This window comes from Schistocerca piceifrons, chromosome 8, assembly GCF_021461385.2.
Source record: "Schistocerca piceifrons isolate TAMUIC-IGC-003096 chromosome 8, iqSchPice1.1, whole genome shotgun sequence".
NCBI classification, from domain to species: Eukaryota; Metazoa; Arthropoda; class Insecta; order Orthoptera; family Acrididae; genus Schistocerca; species Schistocerca piceifrons.
Window position 1 is genome coordinate 270,477,749 of NC_060145.1, and position 23,729 is coordinate 270,501,477.

The following is a 23,729-nucleotide window of genomic DNA, read 5'->3' on the forward strand; positions in this document are numbered from 1 at the left end:
GAAAGTAAATGACTGTGAAACTAAACTGTGCATCTGTCATCTACATGTAATAAGGGTCCAAATTACAAACTCCATTTTTCAGTCAGTGTAGCAACACAGTAATCGACACCAAGGACAACAAATGATATAAATAAAAGCAGGCAGAACCACTTCAGAGAGAGAGAGAGAGAGAGAGAGAGAGAGAGAGAGAGAGAGAGAGAGAGAGAGTGCGCACGTGCGTGCATGCGCACACATGTGTAAATCAAAGGTACTGGTGGCAGATATTTTGTGTTAAAGCTTCCTCTTAGAGTGCTGAAATTTAGTTGACACCTGCACACTTACAGGCATCCATTAACTTACAAATTTAACACAATAATACAAAACTTAGGTTAATTTTTCCACTTAAATTTTTTTTTTTTTTTTTCTTCTAATTTTATTCCTGTCATATACCAGATACTACCGATGTAATTATAAACAGTATCTTCTCTGGTCCAGCTATCTGTATTATGTAAATATTTATTATTAAAATTTGCACTTTTTATGAGTTTTGACGAATTATTTACTCGAAAACCCCCGCCCGGAAACTTTTGAGAATTACACAAAATATTGTTTGGATAATATGTTAGTAGTCAGTGCGAACACAGGGGGGCAATAATTTTTTGTGTAATATTTTAAACATTCTTCAGCATTCTGCATATTTCACATCACTGAATTTCAAGTGCAAAATATGCATGTTGGCAACACTGTTTCCAGCACTATCCTGTTTATAACAAATGAGTGAGAATTTGCACATAAGCCATTCCCCATCAAGTTTTGTGTTTGGTTTGAATTTTTTATTTGGTACAAAGTCAGTGAGGAAAAACAGTAGTGAAAGAGTGAGGCATGTGGACTAAGAAAAAAAGACACAAAGAAGGTGGTGTTTAAGGAAAGTGAAAAACACTTCACAATTTTTGGAAATCTGTCAGAGTTATTGCAGAAACATCTTTGTCCTCAAATAATGGTATTAGCATCACATCCATTGTGCAAGAATTGCTAAACTCAGTACAAGAAGAAATTTAGTGACAACCCACCTGAACAATCACCATCACCCGAATGTGAAACTGAAGAAGAAAGTGCACCTGTTTGTATTCCTGGGAGTAAAGTTGATGCATTAAATGTTAACATTTCTGCTGCTGTGGCCCCTACTATATTCCCCTTAAATGTACAGAAAAGGGAAGAAGCACAAGAAGAAAACAGTATGTAACAAGAAAAGTGGAAAAAATTGGAACAAGTTTTACACAAGCAACATCTTCAAAACTTTGTGAAGTGTATAATGTAGACGCACTTGGTGCAGAACCTGGCAGTAGTGATATGTGCACAAAATGTGATGTGTGATTTCAAAACCTAAATACTGCTATCTCAGCAGCCATCTATACTGAGAAGGTACAATTACTGACATTGATGCCAGGTAGCTACTCTAAGCAGCAGATACACAGAAATACGTACCCACTTCCTCACATTATTTGATTTCAAAAGCTCATAAAATAAAGAATGAGAATGGTATCTGAGCATGCCCATTCTTACTGTGGGCATCTGTGGCAAGATGTTACGCTTACTGTTGCTCTGGAATATTACCTACGTGATGACAAAGATTGCAGCAGGCAAAGTCCTAACCAGGCTGATGTTATCTCTGTTAGTGAAAACGGTGAAAATTTTAAAAATGTATACGATAAGATCAATAAGAGAAGCATATCTCCTAATGAAAAAGTAGAACCAAACTTTAAAAATTGCTCTCACAACATTCTACTCCTTATGACCAAAATGGGTAAAATGCCAGACAGTGAAGGAAGTATGCACATGCATTTACTGCACTAATTTGAAACTTGCTTGTTTTGCCACAAGCAATGCACAGAAAAGAAGTACACAGAGATGGACCTGATGCTTCTGTGTGTATGTCAAGTGTGGCAAGATAAATGTTGGTTGCAGGAGTGTACACTGTGTCCTTGTGCTGAAATGATGACTGTTGAAGCATTCCACCTTCAGGATACTGACAATAATGAAACCTATGCATTATGGGAGGGGGGAGAGTTGGTGAAGAAGACAGTAGAGTCAGAGAAGTTGGTTATAGGGGTTGGCATTGGGTCATGAAAGGAATAGCTGACCATCATATCTGGAACATTCAGAGACAGGCCATAGCAGAAGTAAAACCAGCCACATCCCAGAATACTGACACATTAGTTCTTCATTTTGCCTTTGCTGAGAATTGGTCCGCTGCTTTGCAGAACAAAATTCAAAGTTACCACTGGCACATGTATCAATATTCACAAGCGCTTCTTATTTCCTTGGAACATCACACTGTTTTGCTTTTGTCAGTAATTATCTCATTCATGACAGCGCACATGCATGCTATGCTGTCAGCATGATAATTGATGACATAGCATCTAGAGGCCATACATATCCTAAACATGTGCATATGACTGATGGTGCAGCATTTCATTTTCAAAACTGGTTTCAGCTTTATGAGCTTGGTCACCACTGTAGTACAGGAATTAAGACAAAAAAATGGACATTTTTAACAACAGTCATGAAAAAACTGCATGTGATGGAGTAGGAGGTCTCTGTAAACGTCTTGAAACAAGATTTAATCCCCAGGATGAAGCTGTTGGTGCTATAAGAGATGCTACTGGATTTGTACACACCATATCAACATTAGTAACAAACATGAAACTCACATCTAAATAAAAGTACGTTAAGAGAATTTTGTTTAAAAAAAGAGAGAAGAGTTGTCTGCTAAGATGCCTGTGGTTCAAATTCAATCAAGTCACTACTGGGTTGTATCCCGGAGTGGCACATATGCTGCAAGAATGGCTCTCCATAAAATGCAGCCTGTTACTATGTGTGAAATGCAGACACCACAGTATACATTAGGAGACTTTGTACTGAGCCACTTCATTTTTTGTGTGTAAGACAATCAGTGGTGGGTGGGACAGATAATAAGGGTCTCCCATGAGCTGCAAGATACAGGATGCTACAGAATAACTGGAATGTTTGAAATGAGCAGTGGCAGCCATGGGCAGGTGTGAGCACTGTGGGTTCATGACAGCGAGTAAACAGTCCACCATTTGAGTAATCACAGATCAGTGGAATGGACAACAGCATGCATTAATCATAAAAATGTTTTATAAAAACAATGATATAGTTTGGTGGTGGTGTAGAGGGAGTTTCGATGTTTTTATAATTTAAGATGTCATGATTTCATTCCACTGAAACATGTGACAAAATGTTGGATTAATAACTTTGAAGAGACTGGATCTGCCCTCAAGAAAAAACCAACAGGACAACCAAGAAGTGTGCATTCTCCAGCAAACATTGATGTTGTACGCGTGTCTGTCTTGCAGAGCCCACGACGTTCGTGGTTGAAATGTCCCAGGAGAATGTTCACAGAAATCTTCATCTTGATTCAAAATTTCATCCATACAAGCTACAGATGGTGCAACAATTGAAGGACAACAATTATCGCTTACAATTAGGATTCTGTCAAAAAATGATGACCAAAATAAACAATGACAATGAATTTCTAACAAGCTGTGGATGTCAGATGAGGCACATTTTCATCTCACAAGTTATGCAAATAAACAGAACTACCGTTACTGGGCAAACACAAATCCTAATGGAATTCATGAGTGCCCTAGTAAAGTTACAGTATGGTGTGGTGTTACACCACATGAGATTATTGGACCATATTTTTTCCACAAATGAACAATAACTGTCAATGCTGATTGTTATGTGGAGATGTTAACAACTTTCATTACACCTGCACTGAACAACTTTCCAAATGTTCTACAAGCCTGGTTTTAACAGGATGGAGCGACATCACACACTGCACAGTAATCAATGGCATAGGTGTGAGAATTGTTTGGCAACCATGTGATCTCACAATTCGGTAACATTCCCTGGCTACCTAGGATGCCAGATTTATCCGTTTGTGATTTTTTCTTGTAGGGCTACCTCAAGAGCGAAGTCTACATGACTCGACTAAGAACTCTGGATGAGTTAAAACAGAGAATTCGGGATGCAATTCACAGTATCCCAGCTGAGATGTTGCAGCAGTCAATGAGAAATGTCAACAGCAGATTTCAGAAATGTTTAAATATAGGAAGACACCATCTGAAGGACGTAACTTTTAAAAAATGATAATTGCCATCAATGTTTTGTAAATGGAAAAGTTGTAAGGTTTCAATTACTATGAATGCAATTTCTTTCCTTCATCACTTCTGGTTTTTATCGGCTTGTGGAAATGTTCCAATTTTTCTGTGGCACCCTGTATAAATGTCTCCTGTATGACACCTCTTGGTCCTGCTAATGCTTTCAAATGGCCATTATCACAAGATCAGTGTGCAGTTCCCATTTCCCAAGAACTGCTCTTGTTGGATCATCCTTGTCGGTGTGCAAATTCTGCTCAGCTATACAAGTTCAATGAGGAGCAGGTGGGGGGGAGGTGGGGGGGGGGGGGGGCGAAGGAACTGTTTTCAACAGCATAGTGTTTACTGTTACATTGTGAGCAAATTTAATTCATGGAAAGTTGTGAAGTAAAATCATGACAAAACGATAATAATTTGTGAATAATACCATAAAAAGAAAATGGGTTTAAATATTCTATATGTCACGTTTGTTACAAAACTATTTAAAAAAAATTATGAATTGTTTTCCCACTTACTCATAATGTTGTGAAGTAATTATTTTGTTTCAGTAATACCAGTTTTGCATGACATTTACTTACAATTAGTGATCAGTTTAAATATTTAAGAGTCCATGATTTTTTTGACCTTGAGAGTAGAGCTAGGTCTACCTAAAAAAAGGTTCTCCCATTTTTTATGGTCAAGTATTAGCCACTCTGACTGTACATTGTACAACGACCAACTAACATACTGTGGAAACCAGAGAGAAACCAGTGAAGTGCACTGTTCGTTCCTTGGACGAGTAGCTGATTTCGATGGTTCGATGTTTATTCTTTTTTTGTTTAGAGCTGTACTTCCAATGTTACTCCAAGTGAATATATGTCTCTATGTATATGTGGGTTTGATTTCTGACCTACATAATTGGTGACCCTGAAAACAAACACTGTTTTAAGTTGCAACAATATTTTTTCGGATTACATCCTTTAAACATGGAAGGTGCAAATAATTTTTTTTTTACAAACCATTGGCGATGAGATCCTGCACCTGAAACAAGAGATTGAATTTTAGAACAGTTGATGCCGAGAAATGACAGCAAGATGGACACGAAGAGGTCACATACTCCAGCGATAACTACAGCTCCACGAGCGCACACCCGCGCCAAAAATTTTACATCTGCAGATTTGTTCGCGCCAACTGCACCACACCTATAATTGCGGGCACCTCCATTTTCACCCATATAACTGGACATATGATTTCCGATCTTGGAAAGCATTTTCACACAACAACGGACCACTGAGTACCATGAACAATTTATGCTGGCAATTAGCAATTAGGATCAGAAAGCAACAACAATAGTTTCCGATGTGATTCTACACCCAACCCATCAACAAGCATACCTCACCCTGAAGACTTCGCTAATCACTCACTGCACGAAGCTACCCGAGCAGAGGATTTCATAAGTGCTTTACCCAGAGTAACATGGGGACAAAGACCTGTCGGAATTTTGGATACATTTGCAAGTGATAGTAGACTGTAGCATAATATCTAATGAGATGCTGCTACATATCTGGTGACAACAGCTTCCATCTATGGTATACCGTATGAAGGACAACCACTGGATAAATTCCTACAAGTAGCTAATACAGCATATGCCACATTGGAGTCAATTGCTGTGACGTGTGTAGCAGTGATATATATGAGCATCACAACAGAAGGTGACAATCATGCATCACAGTTTTTGGTGGAGCTGATGCTGAATTGTGCCGCTGCATCTTGTCGACAATCACTGGTCATCGCTGAGGAACTGAGAGTTAATGGACCACAATGGGACGAATTGTCATGCAGTTAAAGAACTTGAAGTTACAGACGGACACCGATAAGAGGACGTGGTCACCTCATTCATCCAATCTACAGCCGTCAGACACCGCTCAAAGTCAAACAACTGCCGATGATATTAACTGGTACCACAGAGTGTTTGGCACCCATGCTACAAAGTGCATGAAACCATATAAATACCCAAATTGAAAGGGCAGTTCGAATTAGGCACCACAGGCTGTGGCACTCACAAACAGCGCCGCTAACGTAAGAAGGGTAAAATTGCAGCAATGCACAGATTGACACATGGCTAAGGTAAGGCCCATGATGGCACACTTACTACATTTCCGATGAATCTCAGCAAGACATTGAATTTCAAGCTTAAGATTTTTAACAGACACTGGTTCAGAGGTCAGCACCCTTCCATTTGTGGGCACAGTTAAGAAGACAATGCAGGAGCCGTTACAGTTGTTAGCTGTGAACACCACCTGCATCAAAATGTATGGGCGCAAAGATACGACAATAGACATTGGTTTTCCTACTCCATACAACTGGAGTTTCATTGTTGCAGATATTATGAAACCCATATTAGGTGCTGATTTTCTGTTGCACTTTGCACTGGCTGTAGACTTGGCTAATCCCTGCCTTATGAGTGGGACACAATGTGACAGGGTAAAGGTAATTCAGATAAGTTCTGTGGACAATATAATAGGAATAATTAATGATGCAAGTAAACAGTTGATCCCACATACGTTGGTGCAGCCAAGCAGTGTTAAGCATTATACAGTGCATTATACACGCACGGCACCAGGTCCGCCTGTTTCACATCACGTCTATAGAATATTTCCAGGACGGTTGGCTGAGACTAAAGCGATATTTGAGGATATGCTCTGTGCTGGTGTTATATGAAGGTCAAACAGCCCACAGTCATCCCCATTACACCTAGTGCGCAAAAAGGATTGCACATGGCACCCCTGTGGCAATTACCTTAGGCTAAATGCAAGAACATTCCCAGGTAAGTACCTGATACCTAATATCCAAGAATTTACCTATTCTCTGTCAGTTGCAAAAGTTTTCTCAGTGTTGGAATGCCGGAAAACTTACAATCAGATCCCAGTGGCACATACCGATGTTGCAAAGGCAGCAGAGATTACACCTTTTGGCCTGTGAGTTTTTGTTTATGCCATTTGGTACTAAAAATGCAGCTCAAACTTGGCAGAGATTCATTGGCAAAGTGTTACAAGGCTTGCCATTTTGCTTTGCGTATTTAGATGACATAATATATTCAGCTCTAACGGGGTCTCTTGGATGGCCGAGTAAAATGTTATTGCGTCCATTTGCTGTTAGGATGGGATGCGTGGGCGGTAGTTCTGGGCAGTGCAGAATGTGGAACACGGAAAACTTAGTTTTACCATTTATTAATAAATGGTGGTGCAACAATGCATTACGCGCAACTGGCCAGTCTCAGACTGTTCTTCATAGCTGGTGGCTGTGTACACGCCACGGCGCGTGACTCAGATTGCATTTCCCGTCAGCATTCCGCGTGATAAGCGCACAGCGCGGCGGCTCTGGCGCTCTCCGCTATGGCCATACAATTCTGCCATTACACAGCTGATGCACAAGTTCATGACAAGCATACACGTGAAGTGCAACAGAGGTTGTGTAACTATGGAGGGGTGCTAAATGAAGACAAGTCCATCATGCGCAAAAGTGAGGTAACTTTCCAAGGCCACAGAGTCTCGGCCAGTGGATTCCGACCATTGCCTGAAAAATTGCCACATCGTGTAATCTACCAAAGTTAATGGACTATAAGCAACTTAGATGATTTTTAGGCGTGGCAAATTTTTATCGCCATCATTTTCCAGTAACAGCTGCCACCCACATACCACTAATGGACGCGCTTGAGGGTAAGAATGCCAAGGGCAAGAGACTATTACAATGGACACCAGAAATGAGTAGCACTTTCAGCCAATTACCAACTGGCCTTGAATAGGCAGTGTTGCTTGCCCACACTGTGCTGGGTGCACCACTGAATACTGTAGTAGACACCAGCCAAGTCAAGATTGGAGCAGCACTACATCAAGAAGTGAATGGACATCAGCGACAAATGTTTGCCACGGCATTTCCAACACAGAATTCATCAGCCAATTCACTATGGAGATAACAGCATATTAGAGGCACAGAGAACAAGAGAACATAGTCGCTGATTTTTTTTCCTCGAGTATGAGCTTAGTCAGCATCTTAAGTTATGAGGAACTGACCACAGCACAAGAGAGAGGTCAAGAGTTGCAAGACTTACTAAGAGATTGACACACAGGGTTGCAGCAGGAACAAATAGAAGTGCCAGGAAGTAAGATAAAAATATGGTGCAACATATCACAACAGAGCCCATTACCATACATTACACAGGATTTCTGCAAAGTGTCTTTTGACAGTGCCCACAAAGACACATTTCGGCCTGCACCCAGGTGCAAACACCACTATCAAGTTGCTAACTCAATGGTTTGTGAGGCCATCAATTAAAAAGGATACCAGGAATTGGAGTTGCACATGCCTTCATTGTAAAGTAGGATGACATGTTCATGCAGAGGTGTGTCCAGTTCTGCCCTCATAGTGTGACCACTTCCACCCTCAGAGGGTTATAAATACTTGCTCATGGCAGTAGACAGATGCACAAGATGGGCAGGGGCTACACCAGTGACAAATGTCACAGCTGAGACAATAGCAAAGGCGATTATTGTACATTGGTTAGCATGTTTCAGATGCCCCCTACATATTACAACAGATCAGTGTCGGCAATTCGAATCTAATCCGTTCAATGAACTGATCACACTGTTTGGATTCCAGCATCACCACACAACCAGTTATCACCCAGCAAGCAAAGGGTTGGTGGAAAGGTGGCACAGAACACTGAAGGTGGCCCTCATGACACAGAGTTGGACAGAGGTGCTACCTCTAGTACTTCTAGGTTTACGAACTGCATATAAGGTGGATATAGGCGCATCAGTGGCGGAGATGGTTTATAGAGAACGATTGAGAATTCCTGCCGACTATCTCACAATGGCACCACTACAACCATAAATGGAGCTACTACTGCTGATACAACGCATTCATGGCTATGTGGCAAGGGTGAGAGGGCCACCGGCATCCTACCACGGTGAACATCCACTCTTCATGCACAAAGCATTGGCAGATTGCTCACATGTCATACTGTGCACAGAAGCCATTCGGGTTCCCCTACAACTTTCATATACTGGGCCCTACCAAGTACTGCGACGTAATGCCCATGCTATAGACATCTCGCAAAATGGAAAAATTGTCATTGTGTCCATTGAAAGAGTGAAACCATCATGGACCTTACCATCACTGAAGCACAAAAGCACTCTTCCAGTTCAGGATGATCGAGGGTCAGGTGAGCCTGCACCCAGTTGAACTGAAGAGTCAACACCAAGATGCCAGAAGACTATAGAAAAACCAGTCACACCTGTGCTCACACAGACACATCAACTGGTCATCCATACAAGAGCTGGACGACAAGTCAAATTTAAGTACCCCTACATCTGAAGTGTTCTGCACTTTAAGGGGGGACGGGGGCTGAGTGGGAACAAGAGACCGATCAGTCACGTGCATTGTTTGTTCCTTGGATGAGTAGCTGATTTTGATGTTTATTCTTTTAATTTAGAACTGTTCTTCCAACGTTACTCCAAGTAAATAAATGTCTCTAAGTATATGTAGGTTTGATTATCACCCACAATATGATGAAATTTTTTGAACATTTAGGATGGGGTTTTGGAGAAAATAATTTATAAATATTTAAAAAATTTCAGATTCTTTCATCCTCATGTACAAATATTCTGTTAGTTTAAGAATTCCATGCACTAATGTCATAGCTGACAGCAGTCCTTCCACTTTATCATTTCTCAAGACAGTTCACACCCTGTGTCTATTCATATTTTCAAAACACAATTTTGAAATTCACAAAAAGTTACAAATTTACATAGTTTATTCATAAAAGAAAAGCTCAGAAGTATGTATGTCTTTATCATGTCTCATAGTAGTATTGGGAACAAAGTATTTATTGAAAATAAATTCAGATCTCTATCACTTTTGGTTTCTTTATTACAATTTCTCAATTTTCCCTTTTGTTACAATATTTTCACAAATATTCTCATTTAGAGAGGTCTGTAGCATTTTAACAAATCATCAAAAAATCTAAATATTGTAGTTTTGGAGAGGTATAATGCGGAACATCAACATATATTTTTTTCAGCAAACTTACAAATAGTGAAGATGTGATACATTCACTTTTGACCTTTATGATTCGAGATGAAATCACCCAATATTCCTCCAACGAGCATGAAAATGGTGAAAGATGATTGCTAAACATGTATGAAAATCATTTATGCCCAATCACAAATTTCTAAAGTAAGATTTAGCTTCAATGGAGCTGCATGACTTCTTGATGATCTATAGGATACTTGGCTGTCTTTGACATACACATGTTCATTCTGTAATGGAACTACTGATCATAGCACATTTTTCACGAAGTACTGTAGATTATGATACTACAAAGGTTACAGTAATGAGCTTCACAATATTAATATAACACTTACTGTTTCCTACAAACATTGCTTTTATGAAATGTTAAATATATTTATACCTTCTTAGAAATAATTTTGATCATATCAATACTGTAAACATATCTTTGGATGTAAATATTGATGCATTCAAATATCTGTGAGCTACGAGATATGGCATCTTCATTGCTGAATTTTGTTTAGCAGTCTGTGTCTAGTCAGGTTGTGAGTCAGTTGTAGTTGTGTGATGGCACGGTTGGCTGGACTCTGGAATCTAGTATTGTTCAGTTAAGATGGAATAAGACAGATGCAAGCATACTGACCTGTACTGAATATAGTTTTTTTAATGTTTTCTTCAAATTATGTGTGATGAGGACTGCGAATTGAATGAATTAACATACATTAAAAACATCGGCTTCATTAATACATTTCATTTCACCATACGTATATGAAAGCAACAACTTATACCTGTAGTAGGAAGCGAGATCACTGAACTAGACAACCTGCCAAAGAAGAACACAACATCTACAAGTCCAGAGTTAAGTAACTTTCTGTTTTTAACAGCCACTTGCTTATTTTCTATTATTGCACAAATAGCTGCATTGGTGTTAAATGCCTGTATTTGTCCTGTGTGTTGATTTTGCTATTATTGATGCCAACAGAGCAAGGAGGTCTTTTAAAATACAATGCACCTTGCTTCAGAAGTTGGTGAATGGCCATCACTGATTTTCATATTTGAATATGGAACCATTCATTAACATTTTTCACAATGGTTTGCATTAGTTTCATGCCTGTCGACAGGACATTGTTCAAATGGCTCTGAGCACAATGGGACTCAACTGCTGTGGTCATAAGTCCCCTAGAACTTAGAACTACTTAAACCTAACTAACCTAAGGACATCACACACAGCCATGCCCGAGGCAGGATTCGAACCTGCGACCGTAGCGGTCGTGCGGTTCCAGACTGTAGCGCCTTTAACCGCTCGGCCACTCCGGCCGGCCATTGTTCTGACTTGCCATACTTTCACTCCTTACAAAACCACAGATGAATAATTTGCACTGAAAATCTAGCTAAAATCCTTTGAAACCAACTGCGAAATATATAAATATAGTAACTCCATGGTGGAACTCCTTTTACTTATACAAATTCATAATTCAATAAATTATGATCAGAAGACTCTCCGTACCAGCTTCCAAGGTACCTTCCATGCCAATGTTGGGGATCGTTTCTACATGGGCAAGCAGCGACCAGCAGTGAGGATTGATGGCTGTGTTGAGCCTGTCACCTTACACTGCACTGCTGACCATTGTAATGTCATTCTGAACCATTTAGAACACACAAAGGGACACAACACAGAATCTATTTTTTCAACAAAATCTACACTGCACTGCTGACCATTGTAATGTCATTCTGAACCATTTAGAACACACAAAGGGACACAACACAGAATCTATTTTTTCAACAAAATCTATCACCTGCAGCTGGCTACTGTAATGTAACAGACAGACTCACCAATGGTAGTAAGTCTTTCACAATGCACAAAAGTTTTGTTATCTGAAAATGTATGTATGACTATGTTCCAATTTTCAGCTTACACTCATCATTGTACTGAGTTACGAAGAGTAGTAATTAAAACTTCAGTGGATAGTAATTTGATACTAACATATCAAATGACAAAACTTTGTTCAGATTGTAAACAAACTTTAAGTTACAAGTCTTTAATTTGAGTTAGAACAATATTTAATACAAAATGTCAAAGATTTAGTATTGGATTTACCACTACTGTAAGCAAGTAAAATATTTATTTGTTTTATTTTATTATTATTTATACTTTTTATTTTTATTGAAAGCTTACAGGCTGTAACATTAACTGTTAAAAATATTCATCTTACAAAATTTATCAAAAGATTCAATATTTTGCGAAACTATTTATATAAAAGCTGTCTTTGCTTTTTTTTGTTGAGCATACTGTCACGCATAAAAATTTTTTACAAAGTTTTTCTCCACTGTAAATTACAAATATGTTAATTATAACAATACTGTAAGACCACGAATTCTAACTTTTCTATATAACGACTAGTGTTAGGCCAATGCAGATAGTTGTGGCACAAGTTAGTTTTGGGGCAGGGCAGTTGGGATTTCGTACTTCAGGTTTTGATTAAGGCACCGTAGCAGCTATTTTATGATAAAATAATATGTGGGGGTGGGGGTCAGTAGACGTTAGTTCAAGTGTGAGTCAGCTCAAGTTGTAATGAAGTTGCAGTTAGTTGTTTGTGAGTTATTTGGAATTAATAAATGAAGAAAATTATCCAAATAACTCTGTTTTATCCCCCCCCCCCAACTTTACTCCCAAAATCCCTCAAACAGACACCCCCCCAAAAAAAAAAAAAAGAGAGAGAGAGAGAGAGAGAGAGAGAAAAACCCGACGAGAAATGCTTAAGAACACAGAAAAATCCAAAGAAGGCACAATGGACCTTGGATATTTACGCTGAATGAACAAACACAGCAACTGAACAATGGACATCCCCCCCCCCCCCCCCGAATTCTTCAAGATAAGTACTATTTCCTACTCTAGAAATTCTATGGTTTGCAAAAACTCCTCATTTAATTGTTAAGGAAATGCAATCTACAACTAAAACTTTGAACTGATTTTATGAATTGATTCAGAGCTACACTGTTACAGCACTCTGTGACAGAGATTACTCAAAAGTATTATTTATTTATTTCTTTATTGTCCTATGAATCAATACTGTACATGACATGCACATGGTGATGCACAAACATACATTTGATGTAGGACATTGTGATAATTTGCTGGCATGAAGTAATATGCCGGAAGTTTACACAAACAGGAGCTTACATACGTATTTTCTGAGAAGTTATGGACACACAAATTTATGAACACACAAATTACATACTCTGTTACACATTTGTATTTTAGTGCTATATTCCTCTAACACATATACACAACAGTACCTGGTTGGACATTCTTTCTGCACTTAATTTGCTTAGTAGCAGATGATGTAGATGCAAGATTTTTGCACATACATGCATTAATGTTTTACTCTTTACAAAATTCTTTGCTGCAATTTGTTTCATGTTTCTTTCCACCCATGTGGAGCAGAAATTCACTTGCACTGTAGAAACAATGATCAAGTAGGAATGATTTTAATTTTTTATTAAATACAGTCAGGGACTTACTGTTTTTTATTTCTGATGGCAGGCTATTGTATATTTTAATGCCTTTGTTGAAGGGAGAGTTTTTAAAGGCAGAGGTGCACATTTCTTTAACATGGAGTTCCATTTTCTGTCTAGTACCACAGTCATGGACATTTACATTTTTATTAAATTTTATAATATTACTTTTTACAAATTTGCGTAGTTCTAGTATATACAGGCTGCTAAGGGGTAGGATGAGCAACTTTTGGAAGAGAGGTCTGCAGCTATCAGTCAGTTTTGCCTTGTTCATTATTCTTAAAGCTCTCTTTTGGGTGAGGAGAATGTCTGGGCTATGTGTAGAGTCTCCCCAGAATATAATACCATACTGCATTACACTGTGGAATTGTGCATAGTAGGCTGTGTGAACAGTTTATGGGCTCGTGCAGTATGCGAGGATTCATAGGGCGTAGCACAGTTGGTTTAGCTTACTATTAGTTTTATTAACATGTTTTTGCCATTTTAGATTATCCTGAATCCATAGGCTTAGAAAACTTGTTTCTGTATTTGGGGATATTTGGGAGCCGTGTAATTTCATATCAGGCATAATTTTATTTGACCTTAGGTGGAAGTTTAGGTAAGTGGTTTTCTTTGTGTTAACTATGAGCTTGTTTTTCTCAAACCAATCACCAAGTTCATCTGTATTTCCATTTATGGCTTCTTGGAGTTCATGTTCATTTTTGCTTGTTATGAGGATACTGGTATCATCTGCGAAGAGTGTACTGGTGCTGGCATTGATGTTTGACGGTATGTCATTTATGTACACAAGGAAGAGCACTGGTCCATGTATTGAGCCTTGGGGCACACCTTGTGTAATATTGCAATAGTCAGAGTAGTACATTTCGATATGTCCTTGGTTGTTATGTTTTATTGACACTTTTTGTTTCCTATTTGTCAGGTATGAGCTGAACCAGTTTAGTGGGATGCCTCTGATGCCATATGACTCCAGTTTGTTGAGAAGAATCTTGTGGTCTATGACATCAAATGCCTTGGACAGATCTAGGAAGATTCCAACTGCTTTTTGTTTTTTGTCTAGAGCATCTAGGGTAGAGTGTAAATACTCATATATGGCAATTGTCGTGGATTTGTTTTTATTGAAACTGTGCTGGGCATCAGATAGTATCTGGTTCATATCAAGAAAATTTATTAGTCTTTGGTGAACGAATCTCTCCAAAAGTTTAACAAACACAGGTAACAGCGATATGGGTCTGTAATTTTCTGCGTTGAGTTTTTCACCTTTCTTAAAGACTGGGATAACTTTAGACACTTTCATGCATTTTGGAAATGTACCTGCCATCAACAATGAGTTGTACACATTTGAGAGTGGGAGAGCTATTTTGTTTATGCAGTTTTTGATGATAAAATCTGGGATGTCATCGATTCCAGATGAGAATTTATTCTTGAGGTACTTTGCACTTAGTACAACTTCTTCAGGAGTAGTTTCCCCAGAAGAATATAGATTCTACAGGAGTTGTTACTTTGTTTTGTCTGTTGGGTGTGGGTTTGTTGAAGCTTTGTAAATTTTTCACAATATTTTCATAGAAATTGTTGAAAATATTTGCAATTTCTTGTGGATTAGTAAATCTGGTGTTGTTGTGGATCAGGACAGTGTTTTCATGTTTACGTGGCTGTTGATTTGTTTTGTTCCTTATAATGTTCCACACTGCCTTGGTTTTGTTTGAGGATGTTGCCACATAGTTGTCATTTGCTGTTTGCTTTGTTAGTGCTATGACTTTTTTTAAGGATTTTGATATATTGCTTGGCATATCTTTCTTCAGATGGGGTGCAGATGGTGGTGTTATTTTTTAGATACTTCAACAGATCTTCTTCCTTCTGCAGGAAATCTTTATATCAGTTGTTATCCATGGCTTCTTATTGGGTTCTTTTGATGTGATGCATTTGAGTTTAAGAGGAAAGGCAATACTGAAGTGATATAGAAATGTGTTTAGAAATGATTTCATTTTGTTGTCTGTATAGTCTGCTTCATATACTTTGTTTCATGTTTCTGCATCTAAGGTATCATTGAAGATTTTCATGTTTTCATTGCTGTAGTTTCTTACTTTAGTTGTGTATTTGTTGTTGCAGTCTAAGGGGAGAACATTTGTAAGGCATAGGACTTGGCCACAGTGATTACTATAGCCTGTGTCCAGAGGTTCGAATCTGTGGTAGGAACAGTTTACAAATATCTGGTCAAGTGTGGTTTTGGTGTTGTTTTTGCACCTTGTGGGGAATGTTACTGTGGGATTCAGATTGAATGAGTTAGTGAGATTCAGTAGGGATCCTTTCACATGCCCTGTAACTGGAAATCAACATTGAAATCACCACATAAAATTAGTACCTTTTGTTTTGGTGAAGTCTGTTTAGGAGTATTTCAAGGTTTTTTAGGAAGACACAAACATTGCCTATTGGAGAATGATAGATACATGTTATGATTATATTTGTTTCTAGAATTTCATTTACAGCTGCCTCAAAATTGTTTTCTTTATTTAAGTGGTCAAACTGGTCAAAACATCTATAGTTTACAGAATTTTTTATAAATATGGCAGCACCTCCACCTTTCTGGCTTTTCCTGCAGTACTGGGAAGCTAATGTGTAACCAGGTATGCTAGCTGAACTAATTTGGTCTGGTTTCAGCCAATGTTCTGTAATGCAAATGACATTTACATATTGTAGGTCTGTTGTGAATAGGAGCTCGATTTCTGCAAGCTCGTTTGTTATTGACTGCACATTTTGGTAGTATATGGAGAAGTTGCATGTATGTGGACACTGATATCTCTTTTATTGCCTCTGTGGAGGTGGGGGGCTTGGCCATAAAAAAATTTCTAGATTTAACATCCTACCCTCGTTGGCAAAACCTGTATGGTTTACACTGGTTTTGGAATGTGCAAACAAATTTTTGTATGCATAATTTCATACCACATTATCGAATATTCATTACTAGCTTATTTTATGGAAACATGGAGCATAGAAGATTGTTAATGATAATGATAGCTGATTTTTATTGTAGTTTTTGGAAGTTCATGATACATCACTTCATGCAACCACAACTAACACACACAAATGCAGTCTTAGGCAACTGAAACCACACTGTGACCAGCACCACCAGTGCATGATGGGAGAGGCGACTGGGTGGGGGTAAGGAGGAGGCTGGGATGGGGAGGGATAGTATGGTGGGGGTAAGGAGGAGGCTGGAATGGAGAGGGGGAGGCATAGTATGGTGGGGGTAGTGGACAGTGAAGTGCTGCAGTTTAGACAGAGGGTAGGGGTGTGGTGGAGAGAGGACAGGGGGGGGGGGGGGGGGAAGTAATGGAAAAGAAGAGAAATAGAAAGACTGGGTGTGGTAGTGGAATGACAGCTGTGTAGTGCTGGAATGGGAACAGGGAAGAGGCTGGATGGGTGAGGACAGTGACTTATGAAGGTTGGGGCTATGAGGGTTACGGGAATGTAAAAAGACCTTATCTTTCCAGTCTCCCACCACCTCCCAAAGTCCCACCGTCTGGCCACAGAGGAACATTCCCCGTCGTAACTCAGTACCACCCAGGACTGGAGTAACTGAATTACATTCTCCGCCAGGGTTTTGATTACCTCTTGTCATGCCCTGAAATGGGAGATTTCCTGCCCACTACCCTCCCACTCCTCCTACAGTGGTATTTCACCGTCTACCGAACCTACACAATATATACATCTATCCTTACACAACCCTGGCTCCCAATCCCTTACATCATGGCTCATACCCCTCTAATACACCTAGATGCAAGACCTGTCCCATACTTCCTCCCACCACCACCTACTGCAGTCCAGTCATTAACATCACCTATCCCATCAAAGGCAGGGCTACCGGTGAAACAGTCATGTGGTCTACAAGCTAAGCTGCAACTACTGTCCTGCATTCTACGTAGGCATGACAACCAAGCTGTCTGTCCGCATGAATGGCCATCGACAACCTGTGGTCAAGAAACGAGTGGACCATCCTCTTGCTGAACATGCTGCCAAACATGATATCCTACATTTCAATGACAGCTTTACAGCCTGTGCCATATGGATCCTTCCCAACAACACCAGCTTTTCTGAAATGCACAGGTGAGAACTTTCCCTGTGATACGTCCTACATCTCCGTAACCGTCTTGACCTCAACCTTCATAAGTCACTGTCCTCACTCATCCAGCCCATTTCCCTGTTCCCATTCCAGCACTACGGAGCCGTCATTCCATCACCACACCCAGTCTTTTTAGTTCTCTCCTTTTCCACTACTTCCTCCCCCCCCCCCTCCCCATCTCTCCCCTGTCATCCGTCTAACCTGCAGTACTTCACTGTCCACCCCCCCCCCCCCACTGTACTATCCTTCCCCCTCCCCATCCAAGCCTCCTCCTTACCCCCACCCAGTCACCACTCCCATCATGCACTGGTGCTGTTGTTAGCAGTGTGGTTTCAGTTGCCTGAGACTGCAGTCATGTGTGTGAGTTGTGTTAGTGTGAGTGTGTGTGGGGGGGGGGGAGTGTGTGTGTGTGGGGGAGTGAGTGTGTGTGTGTGTGTGTGTGTGTGTGTGGGGGGGAGTGAGTGTGTGTGTGTGTGTGTGTGTGTGGGGGGGGGGGGGGGGGGAGTGAGTGTGTGTGTGTGTGTGTGGGGGGGGGGGGGGGGAGTGAGTGTGTGTGTGTGTGGGGGGGGGGGGAGTGTGTGTGTGTGGGGTGGGAGGGTGTGTGTGTGGGGGGGAGGGTGTGTGTGGGGGGGGAGGGTGTGTGTGTGGGGGGGGAGGGTGTGTGTGTGTTGGGGGGAGGGTGTGTGTGTGTGGGGGGGGAGGGGGAGTGTGTGGGGGGAGGGAAAGTGTGTGTGGGGGGGAGGGGGAGTGTGTGGGGGGGAGGGGGAGTCTGTGTGGGGGGAGGGGGAGTGTGTGTGAGGGGGGGAGGGGGAGTGTGTGTGTATGGGGGGAGGGGGAGTGTGTGTGTGGGGGGAGGGGGAGTGTGTGTGTGGGGGGGAGGGGGAGTGTGTGTGGGAGGGGAGGGGGGTGTGGGCAGAGGGGTGTGTGTGGGGGGGGGAGGGGGAGTGTGTGTGTGGGGAGGGGGCAGGGGAGTGTGTGTGTGTGGGGGAAGGGGGAGTGTGTGTGGGAGGGCGGGGGAGTGTGTGTGGGGGGAGGGGAAGTGTGTGTGGGGGGAGGGGGAGTGTGTGTGGGGGGAGGGGGAGGGGGAGTGTGTGTGGGGGGAGGGGGAGGGGGAGTGTGTGTGGGGGGAGGGGGAGTGTGTGGGGGGGGAGGAGGATGTGTGGGGGGAGGGGGAGTGTGTGGGGGGAGGGGAGTGTGTGGGGGGGAGGTGGAGTGTGTGGGGGGGAGGGGGAGTGTGCGTGGGGGGGAGGGGGAGTGTGCGTGGGGGGGAGGGGGAGTGTGCATGGGGGGGGAGGGGGAGTGTGCATGGGGGGGAGGGGGAGTGTGCGTGGGGGGGAGGGGGAGTGTGTGTGTGTGGGGGGGGGAGGGAGAGTGTGTGTGTGTGGGGGGGGGAGGGAGAGTGTGTGTGGGGGGGAGGGGGATTGTGTGTGGGGGGGAGGGGGAGTGTGTGTGTGGGGGGAGGGGGAGTGTGTGTGTGGGGGGAGGGGGAGTGTGTGTGTGTGGGGGAGAGGGAGAGTGTGTGTGTGGGGGGGGGGGGGGGACAGGGAGTGCGTGTGGAGGGGAGAGGGAATGTGTGTGGAGGGGGGGAGGGGCGTGTATATGTGTGTCTATTGCTGAAGAAGGCCAATGGGCAAAAGCATTAATTGCTAGAGTCCTTTTGTTGTGCTTATCTGCGACTCAGCATCTCCACTGTATGGTAACAACTTTCCTTCTCAAAGATTCTCCTTCATGTGATATCTGTGCACACAGGTGAATTAATAAGTTTATACAAATATCATGCAAGTACATTTCTTTATCTCACTAAATATTACCTGAAGCCACAGCAACTCTGTTGCTAAAACCTAATCTTGTTAATGTGCGGACTGCATCTGGCACTCTTGCTGGATACACACAAACTGCAGCTGTTGTTATTCCATTGTCTCTGGAAAATCCTGCAGCTTCCAACAGATCAGTAGCTATTGGGTCACATGCCTAAAACAAGTATGACTCATATACTAAATATCCTTCTGAAAATGTAGAATCTAACAGATTCAATTGCGTTAAAAGCCTTTTTCTCTTTGCTGTGCCAATGACAAAATACAATTCAGAAAACCATTAAATGACAAGGAAAGAATCATTGGTCAGTACTTACCTTCAGAAGATGAAAATCTTACTACTGTTGACAGAAACACTTAAAACAGAAAATAATACTTATCCTGGCTTTCAGAATTTGTACAGTTTTTCTTCAGGAAAGAGGCACTGATTGCAGAAGTGTAGAAAGGTGGGCCAGATCACTTAGACCCTGAGTCAAGGAGGTATTCCTTCATCTTTTTTTCCCCTTCATCCAAACAACACTCTATTTTTTCCTATCAACTCTATTAATCAAACAATGGAAACTCCAGGTAGGGGTATCAACAATGTACGAAAAATAGATTGCTACTTACTGTAAAGAAGACATGTTAAGTTGCAGATAGGCACAATTAAAAGACACTTACATAAACTTTTGGCCACAGCCTCCATCAGTAAACGAGGAACACATGCACACCATTCATACACAAAAGCAAGCACACCTAATGCGCACATGACCACCAACTCCAGCATCTTGGACCAGAAATCACTAAATATGCTATACTAGAAATACGCCTCATGAAGGTCACTACTATTTCTCTCCGACAGATTCCATGCACATTTCTGAATGAAAAAGAAGAAACTTCATATGAGTACCATAAGCAAATACTGAAGCTGTATACATTCCTCATGTATGTGAAAAGGCACAGAATATAAAAAATTAATAGTTTTTAAAGTTTTAATAGACTACAGCTGACTGTCTTATCGTCAGCAGTTTTATTGCATGTCCTGGACACTTCCAATGAAATTTTACTAATGGCACGCTGCTGCGCATTAGTACGTCCAATAACTGAAAGTGTTACAATATGTTCAATGAAAAACTAAATCCCCTGCATACAACCAGTCACAATGTTTATTTGTTCCAAGATGTATTTCACAGTCTTGTTCCCTCACAATCAGATGGACAGGTGAGAGAATCAAGCTATAAAACATGTCACAAACAAATAAATAATATGGTGATAGTACACAGTGTATTTTCTTTGTCATTTTAACAAGCAGATATCATACCTAAATTATAATAAGGATATTACGAGTGTGTTCCTGAGAGAAGCAACAAATTAAATGTAGAAAAAATACTTCCACACTACTTTCTTTGAAATTTTTTTTACTTGAAACTTATTTCTCAACAATTTGCCTCCTTACATTTTTTCTTAGCATCTTCTGACAGCTTCACAAATGGAAGCTAAACCATTCAAGTATATGGTTTGTTTCCCTAAACAGGCAATTTATTAAAACATTTAATTATCTTTCATCTTCATGGGGCTTCAATTCTCTCAAAACTCTAATTTGCAGCTTATGGCTTACTTTGCTCATGTGAATGCAACCAAGTTTCTTGTTTACCATATAAGACTTAGGGAATTCACAGAAAATCTAACTCAAAAGAGCCCAGTAGAGATTTTAACCGAGTTCCTTCTAGATGTGTGTTCAGAGCATTAACCACTGTGTCACCTACTCAGTGGATCACAGCATCTGTGTGGACATCACTGGTACAATTTAATAAGTTGATATATTTTTTGTGTTTTTTTATTTATTTATTTTAGTTCCATTCTAATGATCATTTAGCTTATACAATAAATGAATTTATTCATTTTTGTCATGAATTAAGAGAATTATGGGTGTGTAGTGAAGTTTTGATCTCATACGGTAACAGACTTATGACAGCAATCCAGGGAAGAAGAACTGAAAGTAATAAAAGAGATTTCTTGAACTTTTAAATGTCACTCCAAGTTCTACTCCTGCACATTATAGCTGCAAGTATACATGTTTTCTGCGTATAACATTACAGATGACTCATCATAGGATCAAAACAGTAGTCACAAAGGTCACATTTATTAACATTACATTCATTGCGGTTGTCCTGAAATGCGTAAACAGAATTAAAGTACTGCCACTGAACATTCAGTCCTCTGAACAGATATGGAACTCCTGTAAACGCGTTCTCAAAATTTGATTTATATTTGGTGTAGACTCTTCTTTCTTAAGGTTTATTTTGACTTGCTACAAAAACATATTAATATTACCTTTACACATAGGCGTTCAACATTGCTTGCGGTGTCATCACCAGACAATGTAGTCAGGTCAATACAAGTGACTGCCCTGAGAAGCCATGCTGCTTCATGGTCACCTTTGAGTGACCTCCGAGAAAGAATGTCATCAGCTTGACGCATTATAGCAGAAGTATTCACAATTGCTTCGTTGATCCACTTAACATCTGAAAAAATGGAATGTCCCAGATTACACCAATCATAAAAATACCAATTTAGGCTGCAGTGGGTAGCATATCAGAAAACTGACAGGCAAATTACAGAGAAATTCAGTACATTTCAGAGTTGTATCGAAATTCACTAGCAGGTCACTTGAACTGAACAGCCCCTCTTGTTTTCATATGCTCATTGTTTTACTCTCCTGCATTTGTGACTAACTTTTAAACTGATATATTAAGAAGCAGAATGAAAGTGAGCTACAAAAAGGAACAGAAGCTGAATCATCATCAGTTACTTCAGAATGAAAATAATGTCTATTAATGAAAATTCTGAATTGCCATGCACTTGGAATAACACAAATTGCATCTTTACAAACAGATTTTGAAAAAGCAAGGTCAGTTACCTCAGATAGCCATCTATCACAGTATTCACCTATATCAATTCATGATATCTTGTATATTTTACAATTTCATTTACTCTTATTCTGTTGTCCAAATCTTTTCATATCACCTGGAATTTGGCAAAGAACTTCCTGGGACCTTCTGCCATCCATTTGCCTGGTTACATATGACAGCCACCTCCTATTCATTTTCATTCCAGTCATAAATAAATCTTCCATTTCAGTATGATCCCTGATGCTTTTATTTGTTTTCCCATCTCTCATAATATGTTAAAGCTTGATTTCATACATCAAAACTGAAGCAGTTAATACATATTAACATACACTTTCCTTTCCAGACACACACAAAGCTTAGTATTAAGAACATTATTTAGTTTACATTAACACTGACAATCATTTTTAGTCTTCTGTTCATTTCTTTTGCCTTCCCTCATTTCAGTGTCTGCAACTAACCTGAATAGAAAACTTAACTATTTCTGAGGTTTCACTGCTAATTTTTATTAATTTATTTTCAATATTTTATTGAAGGGTAAGGGTATATTACAAATAAAATTTGTGGGTACCTGATAGTTTTAAGAATCACTAAAAATAGTCCAGAAAACTTGTGTTAGTTATCCAGAACAGAAAGAAAATTATTACACTAAAAAAGTAGCATAATCTAATTTTAATGAAATTAAATTTTCTCTATGGCCCTACTAAAAACCAGGAAAATCATTGATAACCTCAAAAGTTAAACTTCATACGGGTCAATAATATATTAAGTAATACGTTAAAATGTGCAGCCTTGTAAAATTTCATTTGCTCGCGTGCACGCACGCACGCTTGCACGCACACACACGCACACACACACACACACACACACACTTTTAGAGGTTGCAAATGTGTGTATGGAGAACATGAAATGATTGCATTTACAGATCAACAGCACAAGTGGTTCTGAGGTACCAGGTATCTACCCATGCTGAAATGTCCATATTATTATATGGTGTAACCTCAATGGGTGACAATTCAGGCACTGACTCTGGCATCCAGTCAATCGCACAGATGGTGAAAACTGTTCTAGGATACGTTATGCCATGTCTGCTCAACCTGTTCATGCAGTTCTATAAGAGTTGTTGGTTGACGAGTCAAATGAATCACTTTTCGCCCCATCATCTCCCACATGTGCTAAACTGAAG

The 23,729-nt window shown here is 40.4% G+C and overlaps 1 protein-coding gene across 2 annotated transcripts in view; it reads right to left on the minus strand.

Annotated features, from left to right (window-relative positions):
* LOC124711923 (deoxyribose-phosphate aldolase) overlaps positions 1 to 23,729 on the minus strand; it is a 202,971-nt gene that overhangs the window by 132,714 nt on the left and 46,528 nt on the right. For both annotated transcript variants that reach the window (XR_007005542.1, XM_047242180.1), the window contains exons 2-3: positions 21,969 to 22,159; positions 19,653 to 19,812 (exon numbers count right to left, since the gene is read on the minus strand). Coding sequence is in view for 1 of the 2 variants with exons in the window: in XM_047242180.1 (XP_047098136.1) it covers positions 19,653 to 19,812; positions 21,969 to 22,159 (351 nt within the window). In the remaining variant the exon portion in view is untranslated. The remainder of the gene's footprint in view (positions 1 to 19,652; positions 19,813 to 21,968; positions 22,160 to 23,729) is intronic.